This window comes from Chiroxiphia lanceolata, chromosome 13, assembly GCF_009829145.1.
Source record: "Chiroxiphia lanceolata isolate bChiLan1 chromosome 13, bChiLan1.pri, whole genome shotgun sequence".
NCBI lineage: Eukaryota > Metazoa > Chordata > Aves > Passeriformes > Pipridae > Chiroxiphia > Chiroxiphia lanceolata.
This window is the reverse complement of record NC_045649.1, coordinates 10,522,647-10,547,673: the sequence shown is the minus strand read 5'-3', so window position 1 is coordinate 10,547,673 and position 25,027 is coordinate 10,522,647. Positions and strand designations below refer to the sequence as shown.

The following is a 25,027-nucleotide window of genomic DNA, read 5'->3' as shown; positions in this document are numbered from 1 at the left end:
GCAAATCACAGTTTTTATCATATCCACCAACATCCCCAAAGTGTAGCGTAAATGTTTGGAAAAGATGTGCAGTTACTGCTTGCATGTACCATTGGTGTGAGGTATTTCACTTGAAAATATTAAATAACATTGGGTCACAAAACTCTTAAATAGAGAAAAACATTAAAGGAACCATTAAAAACACAGATGTGCCCTAACACTATCACAGCTGATCAGTTTAAAGTAAATCCAGTATTTCCAAGAAAAAAAAATTGGGTTTTGTCCCTTTGAAATTATGTATGCCTGAGTTACTCTTTCAAGTGAGTTATAAATCCCTGTAAATGGGGTTAGCATTGGAATGAGTTATAGTTACAAAAATTGGAATGAAGATAAATCATGTTTCCTTGGTGAAAATCTAATAATAGCTGTTGGGTCCATACAACACTGCTCAGATGTAGATCCCCTGTTCTGTGACCGTGATGCGCTCTGAGGAGCTCACACTGCCTGCTCCTGAGATCTGGGGCTACAAGGCTCAATAGTGGGCACTTTGAACGTTTTAAGAGTTTTATCAAAATGATGACACTTGAACTGATGCAAGCAGATGTGCACCTAAAATGAGGACGCAGACTGGATTGCTTAGTTTTGGAAGAGTCAAGATGAGATTTTTTTTAGTTTAAGAGTGATGATAATCCTGAGTCTCTTTAAGGGTCACAGGGCCAATGTGGCTTTGTTGACCTGTGCCAGAACAAGGCTTTTTTGGGGTGATGGGGGTGGATTGGTGGTACAAAGACATGCGTAAGAGTACAGGGAGGGTGGAGTGGTGCAGCTCTGGCGAGGTGTGCTGACCTTCCTGACCTTGTACCCTTCACAGGAATTAAGTTTGTTGGTTTACAGAGTCAGACCTTAAAAAAGAAATAAAAAAAATTCTTTGAGGCCCTCCCCATACTTTTCTAGGAGAGGTATTGGGGAGCTCTTGCCAACAAGAATCTTGGAGAATTATTAGTATTAAACTGCTGTCAAATTACCAAAGTGTAACAATGTACAGGACATGCACTTCCAACCACTGTCTCTTCAGTGTTTGGATGAATGTCAAAGGGGATATTTTGTGACAGTTCCTTGTGACCCAAATTCCACAGAAGTCTCTTATAAAATAATCTTTGAGTGAACACTACTCGCATGTCCTAAGGACACCTCATCCCCGTGAACCCAAAGGTAGGAGTGAAGCTGCTGTGCGCTGCGAGATCTGTGACTTTCTATCTGAGAATTTTGGTCTTGTTTGATAGTTCAGCCTTTGTGCCCTGCAGATCCATTTTAAATTGTCTGAAGCAGGAATAAATCTATTACAATGACCACCATTTAAAAAAAAAAAATACAAGATGGGTCTGTGAAGAGGTGTTAAAAAGTAGAAATGAAAGGGAGAAGTTGTAAGAAAAACCTGTTCATTGGACAGACCTGCAATGCAGTAAATAATAACCTCAGAGGTGAAAGACAGCCTGTTCTAGAAAAAAGGCAGTGGAAAGGACTTTTTTTTAATCTTTTTTTTTTTAATTTTTTTTTTCTATGGGTCTAGGGGAGAAAAGGTCCTTTATTCTTTAGTAACTTTTCTGATTTTAAATATGTGCTTGTCTGGTCATGAGGAGCAAGGTCATTCCTACTGCTCAGGGCCTAGGCTTTGTGCTGGCGTTGGCGGGAGCTTCTCTCCTCTCTCCTTTTCCTCCCTCCCTCTATCTCTCCTTTTCTTTTTCTCCTGAGGTGCAGATGGCCACATTTGCAGGTTAACTGGAACAGCTGGAGGCACATTATTAGCTTCCTGCTGCTAACTCATATTTGCTTAGATTTTTTTTTTTTTTTAACAGCAACATAATTTACAAGTAGTAGGCCAGTGACAAAGCTGGCATGTTCTAAATCCGCATCTGATTTATAGAATGCTGTTGCTTATCAGTGAATGAAGTCATAATTATTGCTTTGTACCATTAAATAGCATAAATATATAAACTGTTACACAAATTGCAGCAAATGTTTCCTCTAGGGAGCTCTAGACAAAATTTTAATGTAGTGCATTTGTCTGTGGTGGCAGTTTCTATGGTATATAATAATGTTGATAAATTTTACTGTAGCAAGTGACATTTTATAACATTAATCCTGGTGGTAAAAATCTGATGAATACTACAGCTGTACTAGTGGGTGCAAGAAGAATATAAGCTTTTGACACCAAGTGAATTGATTTTAATAGTTCTTTAAGGCTCCAAAGCACAAGAATGGTGCAGAAATCCTTCACTGGATGGGAAGAGGACTCAGGCAGGTGCTGGACAGCGAGGCACTGGGGAGCTTGACTTGATGATAGTGATAATTAATTCTTTTTAAAATCTTTATTGATTAATACATCCTTTGTTTGAAAAGCAAAAGAAAACCAAATGGTGCAATGAAACTCCTTAAAATCCCCACCAGTTACTTAAACTCAGCACTTGTGAGTGAAGACCCTGTAATAAGTAGAGCTGCAGCCCTGGGCTCAGGTGGTGTTTCAGAGGTCAGACACAAGCCCTGCTGCCTGTGCTGGGGGCTGCTGAGGGGGAGCCAGTGCACGAGTACATCCCACATGGCCGTGTGGGAATGTGCCACTGGACAACTGGACAACTTGTGACACGAGGACTGCCATGAGAAGTTCTTTCTCTGATTTGACCTGTGTGTAGCAGGAATAGGCTGATACTGGCAGGTTTCAGCACCTGTCAATAACAGCATAAATGATGTTGTAGGTTTTGCAGTCCTCTTGAAATTGCAGTCACGTTGCTTTGTGATCCAGAGCCCAGTGCCTTGAGTGGGGTTGGCCCACGCTCTCTGTGCAGGCACTGCCAACAGTGCTGGGCCCAGGATAGTCCCCGTTAGAAAGCCCTGAGATTGTCACTACTCCTGCCTGAGGTGCCTGGCTTTGGTCATGGCTGAAAGCAGCTGGTGCACTCCCCTCCTCAGAGACACCTGCCAGGCATGGAGGCAGAGGGGGCAGCCCCAGAGCGAGCCTGGGCTGTGCCCTGCCTGTCCTACCAGCTGTCTGAGGATTGGTTTGGTTTTGTTCCTGGAAATAAGGAGTGCTTATTTTCTCCAGTGAAGCTTTCTAAAATAAATGGATAACTCATAGGAGAGTCCTGGAGGGCACTGTACTTGGGACACTTCTATGAAAATGAAGAGCAATGCACTTTTTGTACTCAGTTCATTTAGACTGCCATGACCCTTCCCCACCTGAAAGTGTATTTTTCCAGTTTTCTTCATGACATGACTTCTTTCCTTTTCAAATTCATGTCTCTGTTTCAATAACACCAAAGATGGACCAACGGTGTTAAAATTGCAGCCCCCTGGCCATAGGGAAAATCCTGGTGACTTCAGGCTGAAGAGCACTGAGGTGTCTGACACACATTGTGGCATGTTGGTGCATTTTCCGTGTGAAAACCCGACATGTCCTGTATGGATTTCCCCTCAGTTGTTTGTTTCCTGCATTTCACACGCCCACAATAACTTTCTTCCTCTTTGGAGAAATCATTTGTTTTTTCCTGCTGAGGATTAGTTTACTGTTCTCTCTCTGGGCTGAAGTTCTGACGTTGGAACAATGTACAAGGAATCTCCCCTTAAGGATGTTGTGCCTTCCTGCTCCTCTGCACCACCTGGGGACGAAGAGCAGAGGGCTAAGCAGCCCCCCCCTTGCCTGGTGGCAAGGGGAGTGCTGGTCTTTACACTCACCCTTGGAGATACTTGGGTATGGGCTATAAACTTTACTACTGGCTTAAGTGGTTGGAGTTTCAGACACCAGCATTGCTTTTAAAACACGCGTGTGCCCAAGAGCACTGCACCTCACAGCTGTGGTGCTGAAGGCATTGCATTGCAGGCAGTGATGTGTGTGAAGCCTGTGGCAAAGGCAGTTTTCCATAGGAGCAGTGTGGAAGTGCAAGGAATGGGAGTGGATGGCATCGTACTGGGAGATCCTTCCTCCACTTTTTTTGCCCAGGCTTCCTCAGTCAGATCTTTCACCCCCACAGTGGAGCAGTATCTCCAGGATGCTTCGTCTGTGGGCCTTCCCTTTGCTCTGGCTGCTGGCCAGAGTGGCAGGTGAGGGAGCTGAGATCCATGACTGGTGGTCTCTGTCCCTGCAGAGGACCACAGGAGGTGCTGTGGGAGTGCCATGTAGCCATGGCTTTGGAACCCTGAGATTTATTTTGAAAGTGTATTGCTTGTTAACCTTGCACTTCTTAGTAAATTCCTGTACCAGCTTTATGGTTTGTCCACTGATTAAAAAAAAAAATTATTCTCGTGGGTCTGCCAATAACATTTTTAGAAATAAACACATTTTATAATGTACTCTGGAAATGTGAATCCTAAGCTGTAAGATACGTTTGCAATGACTAATTGGCTCAGCTCAATGCATACCTGAATCATGGTTAATAATAGCAGGGGCTGTGCAACCTTTGTTATGTATTGTGCAATACTGCAGTGATTCCCGGCACCCTGTGGAGACCACCAGGCCAGCCCCAGCACCATGCACTTTACAGAAACTGCTTCAAAATCGTATGAAAAGCTGCTGTGCTCTCCCACAATGCAAACCAGGTGAGCAGCCATAAGCTTGTGCTGTTAGTCCTGAGCTCACAGCCTCCCCCTCCGGCAGTGCCAGTGGATGCTGGGCTGTGGGTAGGTCTGGCTGTGTTTATTCACTTCAGCATCTTGATGAAATTACAGGGGTGATGTGTGTCCTGCCAGCTTGGTCCATGGCAGTGTTTGGTTTGTCTTTAAAGGATGGTGCAGGTACATTTGATGCCTGTGCGTGAAGCAACAGGGCCATCTAGAACAAAAGCCTGCGTTACATTTACCTTGCAAAGTTGCTCTGCATTAGTGTGTCTACTGCAAGCACTTATGCTTCGATGCAGTGTGTAATTTTTTTTCAGCTACTGTAAATAGATCATCTTTACAGACCACAATAAAATGTTTGTGTGATGTTTAACTGTACATTAAGTAAAAACCTGCATTACAATATCCCTGTATTCTTTCTATTGGGTAAATAAGAGCATAAAGACGAGTATCCCCACCACTCCCATTACCACGCTCAGCACTTAGTTACATCAGAAAAATGAGGCATTGTTCTGCCAACTTTTGCTTCCCTCCATTTGTGTTACTCACCACTTATGAATCCAGCATGCCGACCTATGCAGCAATTACTTCTGAAATCCAGCTATCATGGCACACGTGGGTACCACGGCACAGCTACTGCCAGGGGTTGATGGTTAGCACTGGTCTCCTGTGCTTGCAACTAGAGCATTAAGTGTTTGAGCTGGCGTATAACTAATAGCATTTGGAAGGTGTAGGTGTTACGTTGTCTACTGAAGCACGATTTATATTGCATTAAAGCATCCTGGCATTTTTAAACAGGCTAAAGGGGTTTTTCAGCTGTGGTCAATTATTGGGCTGTTACACCAGCAGTGTGCAGGGTGTTTGGGTGGTCACAGAAGTCTGTAGTGTATTGACACCTCGCCCAGGCCCTTGCAGTTGATGTGTTTTGCAGTTCATCAGCTGTTTGGCACTGTTGTGGGTTTATAAGGATATTGCAAAATCTCTTCTTATATGCTTTTGCTTGACTGTCCTGTTCATTGCTCGTGTCTTCTCCTCTTCCTCTTAAGACTGAGCACTGGGACTGCACCTTCACTGCTGCATAAATTCACACAACTGGATGTTTTCCCCTCCCCTCCAGACATCACGAGGGCAGGATGCAAGGTCAGCTACTGCAGTTCAGCTAGAGATCAAGTCAACTATTTTACAGGGGATCTGGGGGCAGGAACTGAGGTTCAAAACTGCCTCTACTTGTATGGAGAAATCAATATTTAGCCATAAAACTAGGAGAGGCATGGTTGGGAATCACAGTCTGAATGAGAGGGTTCCAGGAATGTCATAGAAGATAAAACAAGAGGAAAACATTTTGAATTTACTCTTTGTGTATTGAGGCCTTTTATTATTCATCAGTAAGTAAATATAAGCTAAGGGAGTGATTTGTTTCTAACAAGCTTATAAAATACTAGAGTCATTTGTGAGTTTATTGGAGTGCTGATTATAAACATTCCCTCATGCACACTCCTTTGTGTCAAATTAACATTCAAAATACAAATATTGTATCTTTGAATATTTCTGTAATCTCTTCCCAAGTATTTGAAATCTTTGATGAGAGACGATTGACGATGTTACGTGAAAAGTAGTCAAGCGCTCTGTCACAGTTTTAGACATATTTTTCATTTCTTTGGCATTTGCTTTGCTCATGCTGCTTCTTTGAATTGCCTGCTCCATGCTCTAGCATTTAGGGTTTTGATACAATGCATAATTGATGCTCATCTAGCTGCAAAGATTTGACTGTTGTGTGAGCTGCGCTGCCTGTGCACCACTTCCCGGGATGTGTCCGCAACTCGTCAGTGCCAGTGTGTGATGGGAGGAGTGGCTGGTCATGCTGGGGCTGGGTGGCCTTGGCGTGGCTCCCTACAGCCTCCTGGGGCAGTTAAGGCGCACAGGTGGCACCAGGGTATCAAGGGTCTCCCAAAGTGCTCCCTCAAGGAGCTGGACTTCGTGACCTCACAAGCCTCAGGTGTGAATAGAAAGGAAGCCCTGTTCTCACACTTCCTCTTCTGCGGTAATGCACTTTCTCCTGGTAATCACAGGGAATAGAAATGTAAAGAATAGGCATGATCTGCCACTCATCCCTTAGACCATGGTTTAGACCCATCCTCTGCAGGCAGTTTTCCCAAAAGACAAGCTGCATGGGGAAGGCATCCTGAGGCGAGGGTTCTCAGAGTGCTGCTGGCTGGGACCAGGGAGCTTTAGGGAACACATCTTGGCTGAGCTCCTTGCTGCTCCCATGACCCTACAGAGGTGCCCCTTGACCCTCTCCATGCTGGTAGAGCAGGTGCGTTTGTCATTTAATGGAACTGACCTTTTATTTTTATTTTATGATTTTGTTTTCCCCCATTCCCACTAAAACATTGCCCGTATTGTCAGTACCCAAATTCTTTGCTTTTCCTGTTGGTGTGTACCTTGTTTTTACTAAGCAGAGGAAAATCCTGCAAGGGTGGGTCTTAGGCTAACATTATTATAGCTGCTGCCATTTAAAAAGTCAATTTTTGCCTACAGGCAAAGTATTGTTATCAGAGTTCGTGCCTGTTTTGCATATATACGGTTGTATCTTCTCTACCTCTCTGGGGTGACAGGAGCAAATGCCGACTTCTTAATGCCGATGTTGAATCCGAGGTTAAAATAAGAACTCACAAAAAAACAAAAAAAGAATAATAAAATGATGGGTAACAGGTCTCTGACAGGCTTTTATTGTTTCCTTTTTGGTTGAAGCAGGGACTTCATGACGGCTTGATTAAGAATCTTACTTTATCTGAGGGTGCAGCGGAAAAATAGTTTGATCTTTCTTCATTTTTCACTCTTTCTCAGTAGCTTTTGCAGAGCTGTGGAATGTGGTCCTTCTCATGTGGGCTTATTAGGTGAATACCCCTAAATCTCTTTCAAGTTCAATGATTACACATCAGGCCTTTCTCTACAGCCATCCTACTACACCTTTTGGATCTTTCCAGGTCATCTCAGCCATGCTTGCATGGCTCCAGCCCATTCCTACCTCTGAATATGCCATCCTGCTGGGAACATCTTAGTGCTTCATTTTGGGCAGGGGCTTAGAACTTGTTTTTTAACTTCTGAGGATGAGTAGAGTTGCTGAGAGCTCAGGGAACCTTTGCAATGCCATGAGGCCAAGATCTGGGTGAGTTTAAGCAAAAATAGCTGTGTAGGAGTCCTGCTGTTAATGAGCCATCAGAGCCTCCTGGATGTCTGTGTTTTGATACAGTGGCATGCGCACGCTTTCCTGTGGCTGGAAGAGGGCTGCTTCGGCACCATTGGGTTTTCCAGATACCTTTATTTGAGCAAAAATACAAACTTTCCTTATATCTTACACTAAGTTTTCTGTCCCAGCCCACATATGTTCTTTGGAGTCTGTCTACACCATAAGAGTTTGCACATGGCTTTCCTTAATGGATTAAAAAGCTAATGACATATAAAAGGAAGAAAATGTGTTTCTAAAAAATAAATAAAACTAAGCTGGCCATCTTGTGCACTGAGAGCATATCTGCCAACAGCCATATGCCTGACTGAGCTACTTATATTAAAATAGAAAGGGATTTGTTTACAAAGGCAGAAGCCAAAGTCCTCTGAGTTTAGGAGCCTGGAAGAAGGTTTCTGCCTGTGTTGCCCACCCACTGATACCCTTTGCAGCCCCAAAGGATGAGTGTGCTGGCCTTGAGCTCTCTTTCTGTGCAGAGCTCAGAGTAACTGCTTCAGTGCTGCCTGTCCAGCTCCAGATCATATGTGAAGGGTGCAAAGTGGCTCACTCACGTGTAGGACAAAGAACAAATGTAAAACTGTTTTTAGTTTGGTATTAGGTTTTATGTATTGTATTCAGTGTTTGTATGTTAGGTAAGCACTACCCAGAGTAACTTTACAGCCTGTGTTATGCAGAGCCCTTTCTCAGCAGTGAGATCTCTTCCAAAAGGTCACTGGGTTACAGTTTTTCTCCTTATTCGAGATGAAGCTGCCACAGGGTATGATTTCCACCTGGACTGCGGAGTGTTAATCAAGCAAATTCCTCCAACATCAATGGAGATGGTCTGTGCGTTTACTTGTGCATATTCCCACAGTACGAGAATATATGTCTGCATAATGCAGAGGTGCTTAAGATATTTTCTTGTTTTCATGCAGATTCTTCTTTTTGACTGCCTTAAGGAATATCATGCGTTACTGCACCATAGGATTCCTGACTTAAAATATGTCTGATAGGGGGGTTTCATTCTTTTGGGCATATTTGCACTTAACGAGCTTTGAGAGATATTCATGCCATGCAAAATCAGTTACCTATCTTAGCCAGCCAGACCTTATTTAGTCACCCTTGGTTCCCTCTATTTGCAATGGCATCTCATTTTGCCACCTCCAATAACTGGTTTGTGTCCCTGAGCTCCAGCCCTGGTCTGTGGGGAGAGGGAGTGAGGGAGGGTCCTTGGTGTAGGGGTGCGGGACAGGAGCCTCTCTAGGCTGGGCTGTGACATGTGTTCAACCCTCATACAAACAAGTAAGCTCTGGTGCAGTTGTGCTGAATGATCATGTCAAGATAGCTGGGTAACCACCATTTTTATTTTCCAAGAAAAAGCTGAGATAGAAATGAGTTTTTTGCCTGTCTGCATGTGTTTCAAAGAAAAATTTTGGTCTGTAAGTTGCTAAAGATGCCATAAGAGATTGCTTTTTAACCAGAGGCTTTTCCCTCGCAGTACTGTTTCTTAATAAGAAATTGAATCCCTGTTTAAAAGAAATGCATTTGTTTAATCTGACTAAGTGGATGCACACTGCCCCAGCATTATGGGGTTGCAGCGTTTAGCCAGTGTCTGAGCTCTTTGGTGATCTGCCACAGAAATAATGCTCATGGCTGGTTTTTGTTTGCACTTATAACTTTATGCCCAATGCACCATCTCCCAGATATCTATACTAATGTAAGCTTTAATTTGACCATAGCATATACTGCTATAAAGTATATCCACATTGCTGGATACGTACTTCTATGTTTATGCAGAATTTGCAATATCAGAATAAGGCCCCTCGCACCAGTTCACGTGTCTTCACACAAGAGGCATTGCACCAATGCAGGGATAACGGAATTTTTCTTTGCTGATGCAAATAAAACTCTACCCTTCCCCCCACTCCCTCAAAAAAAAACCCAAAAGTTTGACATTTATTGTATTTTGATGCCTTAAAGAACCCCCAGTGTTACTCAGTTAAATTGTACATTTTTGTGTTTTCATTTTGCTAAATGTTCTATTTTTATTTCTCCTTTTACCAGTTTTTCTGCTTCCCTGATGCCACCATGGGAGTGGTTAATGCCTTTCTCCTACTCTGTGCGTTGCTGGGTGTAGTTGACAACAACTGGCTTGTAGCCTGTCTGTCATGTTAATTATATGTTATTAGAGACCATTAATCTGATGATTATTTACACGATAGATTTAAAGTCTATCGTGTCAATGTGTACTTGGGAAATTGTAATCTGAAGATCAGTGATACACATCAGCGGGACTTTGCATGTTTAAAACATACCGTGTGCTGTCCCAAATGTGCCCGGTTAGCTCAGGAGGCTGCCTGCCCTCACTGGGATCCCCACCCCAGGAGCAGACAAAAATGCCTTTAAGCAGACAAAAATGCACCCAGAGTTTGGCTTTTGAGCAGTGGCTGTGGGATGCAGCTGCCACCCTGTGTACAGGTGCCCCGGGCAGGGGAGGGGGATGTTGGTGAGAGGGAAGGCTTTGCCTTTGGCAACTCTCACTCGCATCCTGGCAGCTCTGGGGGCCCCTGTGTCACCACAGTCGAGGCACACTGGGCCTGCGGGAGGTCTGGGTGGAATGCGGTGGGGAGGGGGCACCTTGCGGCTCTGGTGGCCCTGGTGCTGAATCTGGGGAATGTGCCAGGCCTGTAAAATGAGTAAAAAGGGCTTTACACCCATTTCAACTCGGTTAAAGCTTTGCATGTTTTAAAAGCACTTGGCATATTCCAGTGGGATGTTTAATAAGAGTATAATGATGTTTTAATTTTAATTTTTAATTTCACAAGAAGAATAGATGCCAAGTAGATACTAGTTATTGCTGTTTGTCTGTACTGAGCTCTTCGATGTGATATTGTCAATAGGTTGGGAGGATGAATGTATTCCCTCTGTGTAACAATGCAGGGAGCTGCTCCCAGAGAAGAGAAGAGAGTGGAGAAGAGACCAGAAGTAATAAGGGATATTTAGGTTTCAGCAGCACAATGGCATGAGAAAGGATAGTGCATAATGGGCTGTGTGGCCATGGGCTTGGATTCAGGGCTGGGTATTGACATTAAACTTGAAATAACACAACTGTGAATATTTCAAAACATGGAAATACATGACTTGGGTTGAGTTGTGTTCTTATTAAACTCTAGTCATTCTTAGACATTCATTTGTCTGGATAAAGCTAATTCTGTGTGTGAGTGTATGGGCTTGCACCCTCAAAGGCAGCATGTGTTTCTTTTCCTATATGGGTTTTGCGTTTACATGGAAGCCAAGGGAGTTATTCTTTAATAGTTGATTAACTATTGTGAAGGAACAGCCAGACCTATCAGGCTTTAGTCCAAAAAAAGTTTTAACATAGGCTGTTAAAAAAAGGCATCTTCAGAGAAAGGCTGATAAAGTATGAAGTTACTGTGCTAAAGTATAGTGCATTTCTATAAGTTATCTTTATGCAGTTTTCCAGATTAATATCCAAATCTAAAATAAAGCTCTGCAGGCGCGTCCCTCTGGGGCTCTGCAGTCAGCAGATAGATGATGCACAACTCCATGAACTCCTTTGAACTTTCAGATTTTATTTTTCTTGTAAACTGAAAATTAAGTTGATGAAGCTGGGCCCGGCAGACCCATCTTGTGTGCCTGAGGCTCAGCCTTCCTCTTAGGAAAGCAGTGGAGTGGGGGCACAGCCTGCAGGGGAGGGAGGCAGGGGCTCTGAAGCAGCACAGGAACTGCCATTGCAGTCAGTAGGAAACTCCCTGCAATCTCATCCCCAGTCCCTCTGGGACTGTGCTTCTTTTTGATGGTCATTTTAATATTGCAGTGTACTGACATGTACTGGAGGCAGTGAACTTACAAGCTACCCTATAAATAATTTGGCATCTAATTCTGCATATTTTGAGCTTGAGGTCCCCTGAGATGATGAAAGAATTTAAAACCCGTTGTGTGGTTGGGCTACTTTAGCCTGGAAAAGAATACCTTTTTGAGGGCAAAGAAGTACATGACAAGAAACCTGGTTTGTTACCAGGAATCCATGAGCTCTTCCTCTAGCCCCTATGTTTGCCAGCAAGTCCTGTGGCTTCTGTCTCCTAATATCTTCCAGATTTCCCAAATCCCATTGCCCCAGAGAGCTTCCCCACCTGGAGAAGAGCGATAGCCCCTTTGTGCTGATAGACCTTTGTCCAGGCTGCCTGTCCCTTGGAAAGCTATGAAGAACAGAACTGATTTTAACGAACCTTATCCAAAGGCAAATGTGAGGAAAACCGACAAAAATACAGAGTTTCCAACATACATTTGTGTGTATTTTTCTTGGTTTTCCCCACATAGTTTCTAGAAAAATCCAAGCGCCTATGTTATCATTTTTCATTAAAGTGATGTTTCTAACCACGGTGGACAGCTCTCATATCCCTTGAAAACTTATAATAGTAAAATTGTCATAAGCATGAAGCAGGAATGCAAGATTTTATTAAACAATCTTCAGCTCATAAAAGACATCAGTGTTGTGCCATTCTAGATCATATAAATATATTTCAAAGCAGAATCATATTTCAGCAGAGAGATAAAGCACAAAAGAATATGATTAGCGGATAGCAACATAAAATATTAAACCATCTAAGAAGGGGTGTAGGTGTATGTTTATCCACATGGGCAAGTTGGGGGGCGAGAGCAAGGCAAGATTTTGGCAATATATCAGTAGAGCCCATGAGCACAGATATCTGTGGCAATTTGTGTGTGTGTTTTGCAGTGGCGGGGGGGTCTGGCATGGCTTCTCGCAGCACAGAGCTGGGTGTTCCCGCACAGCCGCGCAAAACACTGAGGGAACATGATGGGTGTCTTTAGTCCGGCAGAGTCGTCAAAGGGAGATATGAGCTCTACCTGGATAAATAAGTATAAATAGTTTTCTTTCTGATATGTGACCAGATTATTTTCCAGTTGATTTCCAGCCAAGGTCCCAGGGGGGCTACAGATCAAAAAAAGATAAGGGTCAGTTACAAGGTTGAGCTCATTCTGCGTTGCCATAGTAACTGACCTCCAGCATCCCTGGGAGGACGGCACCCAGCTCCCCAGGTGACATTTCTGCTGCCACGCCATCAATCCGCTGCCTTTCACCGCCCGGGCTGCCTAATCACTGGGGCACCGCACTGCAGAGCAGCTCTGTGCCGCCGGCCCGGCCGGGGCAGGAGCACAGAGTCTCCTCACCCTGCAGCTGCCCAAACAGCAAGGAAGGGGCTTGGCTACGTCCTCTGGGATTAATTACAAAAATCTAATGGAGCAGTGTGGTCCAAATGGTTTGTATAGCAGGTCATGGGCTTAGGCAGCAATGGCGGTGAGGAAATGTCATCTGTTCAGCAGACATCGTCTTCATCCGATGTGAGCATCTGCGAATTTGCCGTCCCCTTGTAGCAGTCACAGTGTGTTCTCAGACCTTGGTTTTACCTCCATTGTTGGATTGTTTTAAATGAATACCAGTGGTGGAGTGTTGCCAGCCAGATGAGGGGTCGAAGGGGTTCTCTGCAGGCTTTGTTTTGGAGAGGGGTGTCCATCACTGTCATCCTACCCTGGTTCCAGTCCCTTACTCCTTCACAGCCACATGGAAAAAAATTACTGGGGAAGCTCCTTCTTTTCTTATGTTATAAATTTTTCCCTTTGATTACTTATTTACTAGGAAATGAATTGCATAAACAGAATAGTTCCATGCAGTTTTCATTTTATTTCCCTGTGTTCATTCCAATTTCTATTTATTTTGACTATAATTAGAGCACATGGCCCATTTAATTCTACCAAATTTATGATCTAATGGACAGGAGAAGGTTCTCTGTGAACACAGTATATTAATGCTTTGTTACACTGACTCACAGTATTTCAAAGTTCATTAAAAGCATGGTTAACTCGTGGATGTGAACATCTGAGTACAGGAAAGAAATTCCCCTTTATTGCCTTAATTTGCTGCGGTGGAGTAGAAATATACTGGTCTGGGATGCTATAGTACAGGATGCATGTGGTGTTGTCAGGAATGAGCATCAGATTGTCTTACACGATCTCTCAAATTAGGACTATTGCAGTTATTCCATAAGGGAAAATTTTGCTTTATTAAATCAAGTTGAAGAGAGAAGTTTTAACTAACAGTAAAGACAATCTTGATTTTTGTTGTTCAGATCTCCCTTTTTTTGGTATGATAACGTGTCAGTACATGACAGTGTTAACACATACTTTAATATTACCATTAATATAGTTATAATTAGAAATGCAGCTGATACAGTACACGGGTTTAATACAGCATTATTAATTATACTGCATCCTCGCCAGGAGGCTGCTGGTGTCGGTTCTCTTAGAGGCTTAGAGACTCATTGTAATATGTATTAAATGCACATTGCTGCAGCAGAAATAGCTTTATGGAGAATCATATTCCCACTCTAAAATGGGCAGAATGACAGTGTAAGTGCTACTAAGCACCCTATCAACATATTTAAAACTATCCTGCAAACGCACCCAAACTTGGGAACAATGAGCGACATGCTTTGCCACCGCAGTTCAGCTGGGTCTGCACAACCCACTAATCCTCACTAACAGGCAGTAAATTATGTACCTCCAAATTTATACAAATGCCTGCCTTTGACATCAGTGGGCACCACCCAGGTTTCACCTTCAGGATTCAGATAATCAGCTCTCATTCCTACTGGCTTCCCTCAAGACCAGTATGGAAATAAGTATGTGTCTGCCAGGGATCAAATGCTTTTGGAGACAAAAGTAGGTACTGAAAACATTACAGGATACTATCATCTCCCCATGATACTTTTACACAAAGCGCTCTGTTCCTCTTTTGGCCTGACATAGTTTCAGCCTGACAGAATACAGCAGGCCTGCTTGTTTTAAACAAGAGCATATCCTATTATTTTTTTGAGAAATGAAGTGTAAAATTAATGTTTATTATTTTGAGCTCAGGAAAAAAAAAAAGCCAAGAAACCCAAGATTCTTGTTTGCTGTGCATTGCTCGTTTAGTCCTGCAATCGCTCGATCCCCACACAGATACACTTATGAAGAAATGGGAGAAGATCTGCCTAACAAGCTGTAAAAATCTGCATTTTATTTTACAAATGAGAGGGGCTGCATAATTCACTTGAGTTATGTAGGTCTCTCATAGATGCTTGTCATGTTTAAAAAAAAAAATGAATAAGAATGAGGGAAATGATGATATGTTTTCCATTGCTAACACCCAGCACCACACATTTGACTGGAACATTGGCTGTCATGCTGCATTGTCAAAAAGCCTCCTTGCATGTACCTATATGATCTTATATAATTCAAGGAAGTTATTCTCCAAAGGTGACTGAGTATCCCTATACATGTGCTGTGTTTCTGTGTAAAATAATGTGCTGTAAAATGCCATAGAGAAGAGAGTGATTATAGCAGCAATTCTATCTATATCTTTGGGCATTTTCATATTTTGAATACACATGCATGAAAAGAGAAACGTTTGTCATGCTAACCATGGTACTTTTTCCCCCCTTTTTTCTTTCTGGATGGTTTTATAGACACAAGAAATACATAATGGACTCCTGTGGGAGTGGAATAAAAACCCCCACCGGTGAGGAGAAGGCCTTATAATTCAGAAGTGGATTTGCAAATCAAAAGGTCTTGCCTCGAGTGGGATAAATTTCCAGATCTGCAGGAACCCATTATGTTTTATTATTTTTCATTCGAGTTTTAGTTTGTTTGTTATGGGTTTAACTATTTAAAATACTGCAGGGATCAGCCAAGAAAATACACAGTCTCTGTTACCTAATTAAACATACCAAGCTTGTAAGAATATACTTCAATTGAAATGCTGAGCATTGTTTGGTTTGGCAGGTTTTTTTTAATTTTACTCAAATTATAGGTATTTAGGCTGCAAAAGGAGCAGCTGTCTAGTCATCAGTATGTGTCTGCCCATATTTATTAACACATGTGCTCACACCGGACCTCAGGCTGTACATGAATCACTGTTTTCCAAATACCCAGTATGTAGAGGGTAGAAAATTAATGTCAAACATGATTTCTCTGATTTACTTGTAGAAGGAATTTGTTCCATTCCCCCCAGTACCTGCTTTGTCCTCTGCAGGTTTATTGCAGTGCTTGGTTGCTGTACACAGCAGTGTGGCTGGGCGTGCTCAGCAGGAGGCACATGTCCCTTCCCCATCTCTCCTCCCCTCCAGAACAGATTGCAAAGATTGCACAAAGCCAAAACTTTTCAGGCAAGAGTCTGATGGGAGAAGCCAGCCTTACACTACAGAAAGGAGAGAGGGCCAAGTGGGAAGCCCACACATCAGAGAGGCCACGTGCCTGCCCGTAGTGGCTGCCCAAACAGAGCATTGCAAACCTTGTGGCGTTCTAGAAATATCCCAGTCCCTGGTTATGTCTTCCCAGGGAATTTGTAGAGCTGCTGTCATGGAGCTACCAGCCCTTTCATCTTTCTGTTTCTGACTCTTTCCTCCCTTTCCTTTTCTCTTTTTATCTCCTTCCCAACCCACCTGTTTCCTTCTCCCCATACTGCCTCCCTCTTCCCCACGGCAGCTCCAGTGCCAGCACTCCCCATGAGCACCCTGGGCAGGGCAGAGCACACATTGCCATGAGGATTTCCAGAGCCCACCTGGCAGCACGGGCAGCTCTCCACTGGCATATGCTGCTGCACAAGGCATTGCATGGTTTTGTGTTGGTTTTGTTTTTTTTTTTCTTTTTTTTTTGTTATTTTTCACAATGCACCCTTCAAGGCTCATGTGCTCTGGGAATTACCTCCAGCAGCAAACATGCCATGTGCTTGGGTACGGGCTGTGCCCAGCGTTCCAAGTGCAGAATCCTGCTCTTTGCAGTATAGTCTAAGGTGAAGATGGCATTTCAGCCCTCTGTCAGTTTTGGTGTTGAATTCACACTATGAAAGTAGTTTTAAATGCTGCTTGAGTATTTAATAATCTATACCCAGGGCAGGGCTGCTCTCGCTTTGTGGCAGGAGGCGAGGTGGAGCAGTGCTGTGTTGTTGGGAGCCTGGGAGCAGGCGCGTGTGTTCCCCGCGGGTTGAGTGCAGGGCCGCTTTCATCGCAGCCAAAAATCACCACCCCTAAACGTGGCTGGGACTGTACCCATGAATGCTCACCCTGCTTTGGTGCTGAGGCCAGGGCTGGGGCAGTGGCTGTGGGTCCTTGAAGCCGTGAACGCAGGCACAGCCGTTCCTCGCCGACCGCTGCTGCATCCCCGACGCTAATCTGCTGTGTCACTAACAAGTTGTATCATTTGAACCTTGCAGAGGAAGGCATCAATCATGAGTGCAAGCTGTGTAACCAGATGTTTGACTCTCCGGCAAAGCTCCTGTGTCACCTGATTGAGCACAGCTTTGAGGGGATGGGAGGCACATTCAAATGCCCTGTTTGTTTCACAGGTAAGACAGGGAGGCCAAGACAAGCCTCAGCGTGCATGGCTAGATCCAGAAATGACACTCGGGGGATTTGTAAAATACTGTATTCCTTTCCTTGGGAAAAAGAAATACTGTGCTTGGAAATGTTCAGATATTGTCTGTCTGAATCTGGGGCTCGCTCTGACGAGCAGCACTGTGGCGTTTGACACTGAGCAGCACTGCTGCAAGCAGCAGGCTCTGCATGGCCCCCCACAATTCAAAGTCTTTACATTATACCTTGTGGCTCCAAGGTGCTATGTGTTTCCAAGTGCAGGACTTGCAAAGTATGGACCTGCTCTTGCAAGCCCTTATTCACCTGAGCAAGGACCCTTTAAAGGCCAGGTGGTTCATGGTCCACTCACACTACTGAGGCTCATGGGAATAAAGATTTGATAAGACCAAACTGTACAACTGCATGGTTTTGCCAGCTGTTCTCTCGGAGGTTTCTTTAAGCCCAGTTTTCTTACAGTGGCACGTTTCTAACTCCTGTCTGAGATTTTGCTAGGTATTCCTTCCCTGTAGATCATTTTAAGCTGTCTCATCAATGAAAGTGATCATGGGTGATCTTGCTTTTCAAGGATCTGCAGGGTGCATGCTAAAGGCTACCTTTTATACTCTCTTCAAAACAGTAGTTAACATCTGCATTTCCAATCTGTTCGAGAGATGGTGTGTACCTATTGTCAGTAAAGGGGCATGGCAGCACCTGAGATTCCTTAAACTTTGATGGGAATAAGGTGAACCTAAGCTCTTTAGGGTTTGGCTCACAGTTTGAGAACATGGTTTTTGCATGAGCTTGGAGTTAATTTATCCTTTCCTGAAATGTGCTGTTAAAAAAACCTCTTTGGGTGCATGTGTTGGATTCCACTGAAGAAGTCGTTTTCACATACAGATTCATATAAAGTGAGACAAAAATGGAATGAGATATATTTTTTTAACCAGCTAAAGTCATAATCATAATGTAGATACTGTGATATTTGTGAGGTTAAATCATCATCTCTTTTTTTTATACCTAATGGACAACCTATTTAAAAGGTCTAAAAATCGTGGCAAGCCTGCCCTTTCAGATTCACATGTCTGTGGGAAATGCTGTTCTGGGCCATGTGTCTTCCAGACCAGCATCAAGGCTTCTCCTGGCCCAGTTGTCCTGCATTAAAAATGCATCCGATGCACCTGCCGTGGGCCCAGGGCTCCCCGTGGGAGTGGTGACATCCTCTCTTTGGTCTGATGACTGAGTTCTTCCAGTTACCCGTGGACAGTGTTAGCTTTATGTGAAATATCAAAAATCCGTACAGGATACAGTGTCTGTTAGAAGTAAGCTGACTGTCAGCCTGGAGACTCTAAATTGACTACTTGTAAGGAAATTCTGCTGAAGAGAGTGTATCGGCACTTCCCTGGCAGATATCCTTGGACTTGTTACAATTGCAAAGACTCTGAAGTGTAGTTTGAGGTGAGATGCCTTATACAAAGTGATCTTAACTAATTGTACTATGTTGTTTCAGTTTTTGTACAGGCAAATAAACTGCAGCAGCACATCTTTGCGGTCCATGGGCAGGAAGACAAAATTTATGACTGTTCCCAGTGCCCACAGAAGTTCTTCTTTCAAACAGAGCTTCAGGTATGTTTACAACAGGAGTAAAAGCGAAGCTAAAGCTGTTGATTTCTCTGTGCAGCCGTCACCCTTGTGCAGCATTTGGAAAAGGTGCCTAACCTTAGTATGGTCTCTTCTGCCTTAAACAGTCTCTCAGACTCCTCCTGCCTCCCTGGGTGCCTTGAGGAGAAAGGGGTCTCTGAGCATGGCTAGAATAAATAAATAAATAAGACAAGAGAGATATAATGATTTATGAGTATTTCTCTTGACAGTAGTGTTGCTGCCTCCTTATATGTCTACGTCAAACACCTTGTAAATAATTTCTTTTTCTCTATTAATAATTTAGGGACTGATTAACATACAAAGACTAAGCAAATGGTAGCTGCCCCATCCCCTTCCTCACTGTTAAGTCAGAAGTAAAGGAATTTTCCCTACTGAGGTATGAGAGCAAAGCGTGGGTGCAGCTCCAACAATGCTTAATTAGAGGCTCCACCAAGGCAGTAACATATTAACAAGCTGCAGGTTCTGCAAACCAGGCCGTACATAGCAGTTTTCCTGGCAACACTGGAGGCTGCAACCACTGCAGTTGTAGCCTCCACAAAGCCAGTGCTTGGTCCACATCTGTTCCTGGGTGCAGCAAACCCTCTGGAGGGGCTGGACCCTGAGCTGGTCCTGCTGCTGTAGCCACTCATGGGGCCCCGGCCCCAGGGGCCTCGTTAGAGCCATAGCAGTGAGGCTGGGGTTTAAATCACAGATACTTCTAGTGCTAAACTCACAGAGATACTGAAACCTCATGGTGTGTGTGCCTGGAACCTTATGGGGAATGAAGCACCAGAGCCTGCCCTCCTACAGAGCTCATGAGGAGGTGCCCACCCTGGCTGGCCTCACACATATGTCACCTGTGTAGCATGGCCACCAAAATACTGCTCCCACCCCCTGGGAAATGTGGTCTTTTTATAGAATGGTACCATATGCCTCATTTAAATCTATTAGCTTTATAAACTATGATTTACTTAAACTTTGGAGGGTTTTTATTTATCTTGCTGAATTCCCAAGCTGCCGCCTCTTGTGTTGTGCTGTCATGCTGTGGAAGGATGGCTGATCTTTTCACTTTGTTGATTTTATTTTTTTTTTCTCCCAGGGGATCTCCTCTTTCCCTTGTTCTAGCGACCTGATTTGCATAAGTGTACAAAAGTTTTAACTATACCTTGTTAATATTTTAATAAAGTCAGCAGATTTTGGGTTTGTGTGTTCTCACTATGAATGTTTTGTGAAGGCAGCAGTGGCTTGCAAAGCCAGCTCTGATTTTTCCTCCCATATTTCCCTTAAAGTGGTGTTTGGTCAAAATGCCAGCACAATTAAAATGGGCAAACTGGCTTCCTAGGTCACTGCATTAACCTTTAAAATCAGATGATCAAATAAAGAGAACCTGGTTGAATTATAGTCTTAACAGCGGCCCATTTTTTGCAATTAAGAATTTTAATTACATAGTGTTTCAATTCTGAAGTTTTGTGCCTTGCAAAATTGCAGCAAATGTCAGCTTTAATCAGATAAATCATGATTATAATTTTCCAGTTTTTATGCAGAATTTTTGTGCACTGAAAGTTTTTCTGCTTATAATAATTACACGAATAGTTTTGAATGGTGTTGGCTGAATGAAAATTCAATACTTACCTGCACAGTTTTAGTCTTTATTTCTGTGGTGACTCAGAAATGTGTGTTTACTTGATGCCAGGGAATTTACTAATGCAAATACAGGAGCCAAGGAGGACACAAAATGTGTGTATAAATCCGTTAGAAATGCTCAAGACTTTTGAACCAGTCTGCCTTGGCACGGTTATCTCATTAGTTTCTGATGTGTAAACTGCCTGTTCTAAATTTCTCAACTATTGATTATATTTTTGTTGAGTAATGAAGATTTAGTATTATTTCAGTGAACCAGTTGTTCAGCTGCTAGTTAGGGTTAAATTTGCATAAACCTTTCAGTCTCTTTAACTGTGCAATTATTCTAATGTGGGCAAATCACCATCCATCAAGGGGTTTCGCTTGATGAATTTGACTTTTCAGTTCTGAACTTGCTTTCCCACTGGCATAAAATAACTAGTATCAAAACCTGAACCTACACATTGTTTCAATTCTTCGTGTTCATAAGTGAAACCACTGAAAATACTTTTTAAAAAATTGAACATTCAGCTATTTCAAGAAGAAATTCAGAGTGGGATGCTTACAGAAAAGCAGGAAAATGAAGGAGGGTGGGGAAAATGACAGGCTGCACAGGGAAAAGGTAACTTTTGGACATGTCATGGAGTGCCATGAATTAGCCCTGCTGATTTGTGAACATTTCTTTAAACAGTCAGGGTAAACGCTAAGTAAGCCCAGAAGGCACGTGTGCCATGTGATGAGAAACTGTTGCTGCTGTAAATGTGCTTTTAGTGGCTGGTGCAGATACTGCTTTGGTAGCTCGACACTCTGGAAGTGACCAAACCCTCTTTGCGCTGCTGAACTAGTAGTTGTATTTTAAAATAGGTTTATGCTTTGAAGTTTACACCATCTGATGGAGCTGTAAGACCAAGGCTTAAGAAAGCTCTGAGGAACTGAGCTGACTTTATAAATGGTGGAAATTTGGGTGAGAATCTGGAACAATGAGTAAGTGAGGTTACCTTCATGATACTGCCACAAGAAAAGAAAACAGAAAACTGCTTACATTATCTCACTGGATATAGGGAAAGAAAACATGGTAAGGTTAAGTATGAAACACAAAGGAAACTATGTATGATAACCCCACACAGCCTTAGGGCAGAAGAGGAAGGGCTGGCAGCTCCATGTTTTTCACATCCTCAGTTTGTAAGATTGACAGCTATGAATATGATGAGAATCTCCCAGAAAAAAATAAATTTATAGCTATTATATGAAACACTGAGGCTATGGCATTTCATTTTCCCTACTGAAATGCTCAGTGAAATAAGTGTAGAGGTGGAGGGTTGGGGGTTCCTCACGTGCAGGACAGAAGGAGCCCTTCCAAACAGAGCCCCATCCCCAGGAGCTGTGCTGGGAGCTGCCAGCCCCACTGGCATTCCTGCTCCTTGGAGGCAGCCAGAGCCACCACAGCACACAGGGCAATTGGACATGGGAGATGAGCTCGCTCTTTGACAAAACTGAAATTTTGATCTTTACTATTTAAAACATAGCAGGGAACCCTGCCAACACTGAAGGTGGGTCGGAAATGATGACACATAATGGGTGCTGAGAGTTATATTTGTGATGTGATTCACAGCAAGGAGAGATCCCTCCTCAGTTTCTTGCATTGAGAATTGCCTTAAACAAATTGTGACTGAGCAGTGATTTTCAGAGGAAACTTAAGCAAGATTTTTGTATGTACTCTTTTGCCACACTGCTTTTCCAAGGAGCCATCACATAACCAGTGAAGTATTTGTATTTAAAGGATTAATTCCTGCTGTTTGCTTGTGTACTGTTAATCATACTGTTTCCCCCTAAATGATTACAATTGATGAAAACTAAGGCAAGGGATATAATAAACAATGCGCAAATAATCCAGGTACCAAGGGAGCAGGGTACCTGCCAGGTCTTTCCTAGCACAGGTGTTCAGGTGTTTTATTGCCTGCTATGAATAAAGGGCTTTCTTTTCTGTTCAGATTTGGAGATATGTCAAAGCACTAAATTAAGGGAGCTTCACTGGCAGAATTTGCTGTCATTTTAAGTGCCCAATTTCTTTAAATATACACGTATCAAAAAGAGAGTGGCTACTATGGCTCACTGGCTAACACTGTGGTCTGTCTCCCCTCTCATTTTATTTTATGTGAAAAGCTGGCAATTTTCATATATCCATAAACAGGCATGAGCTGCTGCACAGAAATTGCACTCATTATATTAATAATGATTTACCATGAACGTCCTCCGGGGGCTTGATTTGGTCCACATCAAAGTCCTTGGGATTCTTTCCGCTGATTACAGCAGATCAAGCCCTAAGCAGGTTTTCTTTTTTTAAGACTGCTTTTAATGTCAGCTTGATGTTAGATGTGCCTCCTGTAGAGCAGTGAAACCTGCCCAGGCGTGGGGGCACCGCAACCACCCCACAGTCTGATGTGACCCGATGGGGATCGTGAAGAGGCTGCTCTGGACCTGTGCTGGCCTCCCTGGGAGTGGGGCAATGGGGAGCAACATCTCCAGCTGCTTATGCCAGTGGTGCTTGGGGCCATCTGGGTACAGCAGTGTCCCCTGAAGCACAGAGGAGACTGTGAGAGCCTCTTGGCTTGGCTGTGACCCACCTGCACGGAGGTGAGTCTGCAGGGCTGCATCTCAGGGCTCATTTCACCACCAATGCTCAGAGCACTGAAGAAAGACTTAGACAATTTTGGATCTGTACCCAGCTATTCCAAATCTTTTAGGGGTTAATGGCTCCAGCTTTTTTGAGAAATGGACTTTACTTACTTTCTGGAGGTATAAGAAAGCTTACTTAAATAGAAGTGTGATTGCAACACTGAAGTATCTCAGTGCTTCTGGGCTCCAGTGTCCATACAGACAGTGGAGAGAAAGGCAAATCTCTGATATCTTGATGAAGTTGTAGAAAATGTATTTCCCTGGAGAGTGTGTGGGTGGCAGGACAAATAGGACCTGAAATGTGGCTCTATCTCAAGGCAGTGCTTCCTTTGATGTAACTTTTGCTGTATTTCAGAACTTATGTGGGATTTGGATGTCAAACATCAGGAGCTTCTTACTGGAAACATACCCTGAACTCTTTCTAGGTTTCATACAAAGGACACACAAAATAATGTATAGAATTAATTCTCTGCAAGTAAAAATCCATTTTTTTTCTTTTAAAACAGATTTTTTTAATCTTTGCATTTTGGTAGTTGATGGGCACTTAAGAGTCTGTTGTCTATCTTTCCCTCTTTTTTTTCTCTCTTTTTTTCCTTTTTTTTTTTTAATTTTTAAAATGTTAGTCCTCCTTTAAAATCCTGAAAATTACCTAGTCAGTTATCCTAGCAGATTTGGCTAGTGTTTCTTAAAAAAAAATGTTGCTATGGTGCTTGGAGTATTGTTAAATTTTAATTATTAGTAGTTACAAAGCTAATAAATTACACTACTACCAAAATCTATTCCAGCCATATTGCTGGGTTTCATTCAGACGCAGTCAGATAATTATAACTAACAATAATTAAAAATTAAAAGTGCTGTAGGCACATACCCATCATGTTGAGTCTGCCTGCCTGAACATTTTTTATGGACTGCAAAACCACAAGTTTTATCTCTGATCTGTTGTCACAGTAGGGAAGAGTTTTACCTGTTAGGTCTCTGGTTTTCAGTACTTATGCTTAAATTCAGGGGAGCAGGCATACATGGCTGTTTAAAAATTTGGAACAGGCTTTCATAAAGACCAAAGTTAAGAAACACCTTTGTAGGCTACATGGGGCTGTTACTGGGTCTGCAGCAGCTGCACTTGAGGTTCCGGGCAGGGGATGCCAGAGGTTTCCTGGGCCTGACATCCACAGAGGTTGATGTAAGAGCAAGGGCTGTTCATGCTCATGCACCTCTGTGTGATTTGTTAGCACCTTCTTCCCTAGCACACAGGGAGCTAATGTTTGCTGAGCCAGGGGCTGGGGTTGCTGTTGGAACAGCAACATCATCCAGACCGGGTGGCCTCTTTGCGTGGCCACGTCTGCTGCAACAAAGAATGGTGCAGAAATATTGAATTGTCCTGTGCTTGACGTAGTGACAAGGTGTAGCATTTGGAAAGATGATTGTGATCAATATATTGCTGGATCTCTGTCCTCTCTGAGATCTCTTCAGTGAGTTGCAGAAAGATCTCTCACCTGAGATGAAGAAATGTCTGGCACTGGAGCAGCGTGGCCCATAACAAAAAACCCTCCTTCATTTCTCACAACATTAACGCTGTTCTATGGCTGGCCCTGGCTGACAAAGTGTCCACAGCCACATGAACATGTGCAGAAAACCCAGCAGCGATGCAGAGGGGGGGGGGGAAGATTTGAGCCAGGTGAAAGGCATCGTTTCAGTCATTAATGCACTTAAGCGCACCCAAGTGTCAACATGTGTGATCAAGTGTAAGGAGGCATGTCGTTCCAATGTGGCAGCGCTGGCACACAGAAGGGGCTTCCTACAGCAGAGATGGCACTTGGATCTGGTGCTCAGGCTGCCCAGCTAAACCCGT

General features: G+C 43.3%; 1 protein-coding gene across 4 annotated transcripts in view; it reads left to right on the top strand.

The window, feature by feature from the left end:
* The window catches only part of ZNF423 (zinc finger protein 423), a 227,376-nt gene that overhangs the window by 187,241 nt on the left and 15,108 nt on the right, over positions 1-25,027 (top strand). For all 4 annotated transcript variants that reach the window (XM_032701392.1, XM_032701391.1, XM_032701394.1 and 1 more), the window contains 2 exons: positions 17,106-17,237; positions 18,752-18,867. In XM_032701392.1, the coding sequence (XP_032557283.1) occupies positions 17,106-17,237; positions 18,752-18,867 (248 nt within the window). The remainder of the gene's footprint in view (positions 1-17,105; positions 17,238-18,751; positions 18,868-25,027) is intronic.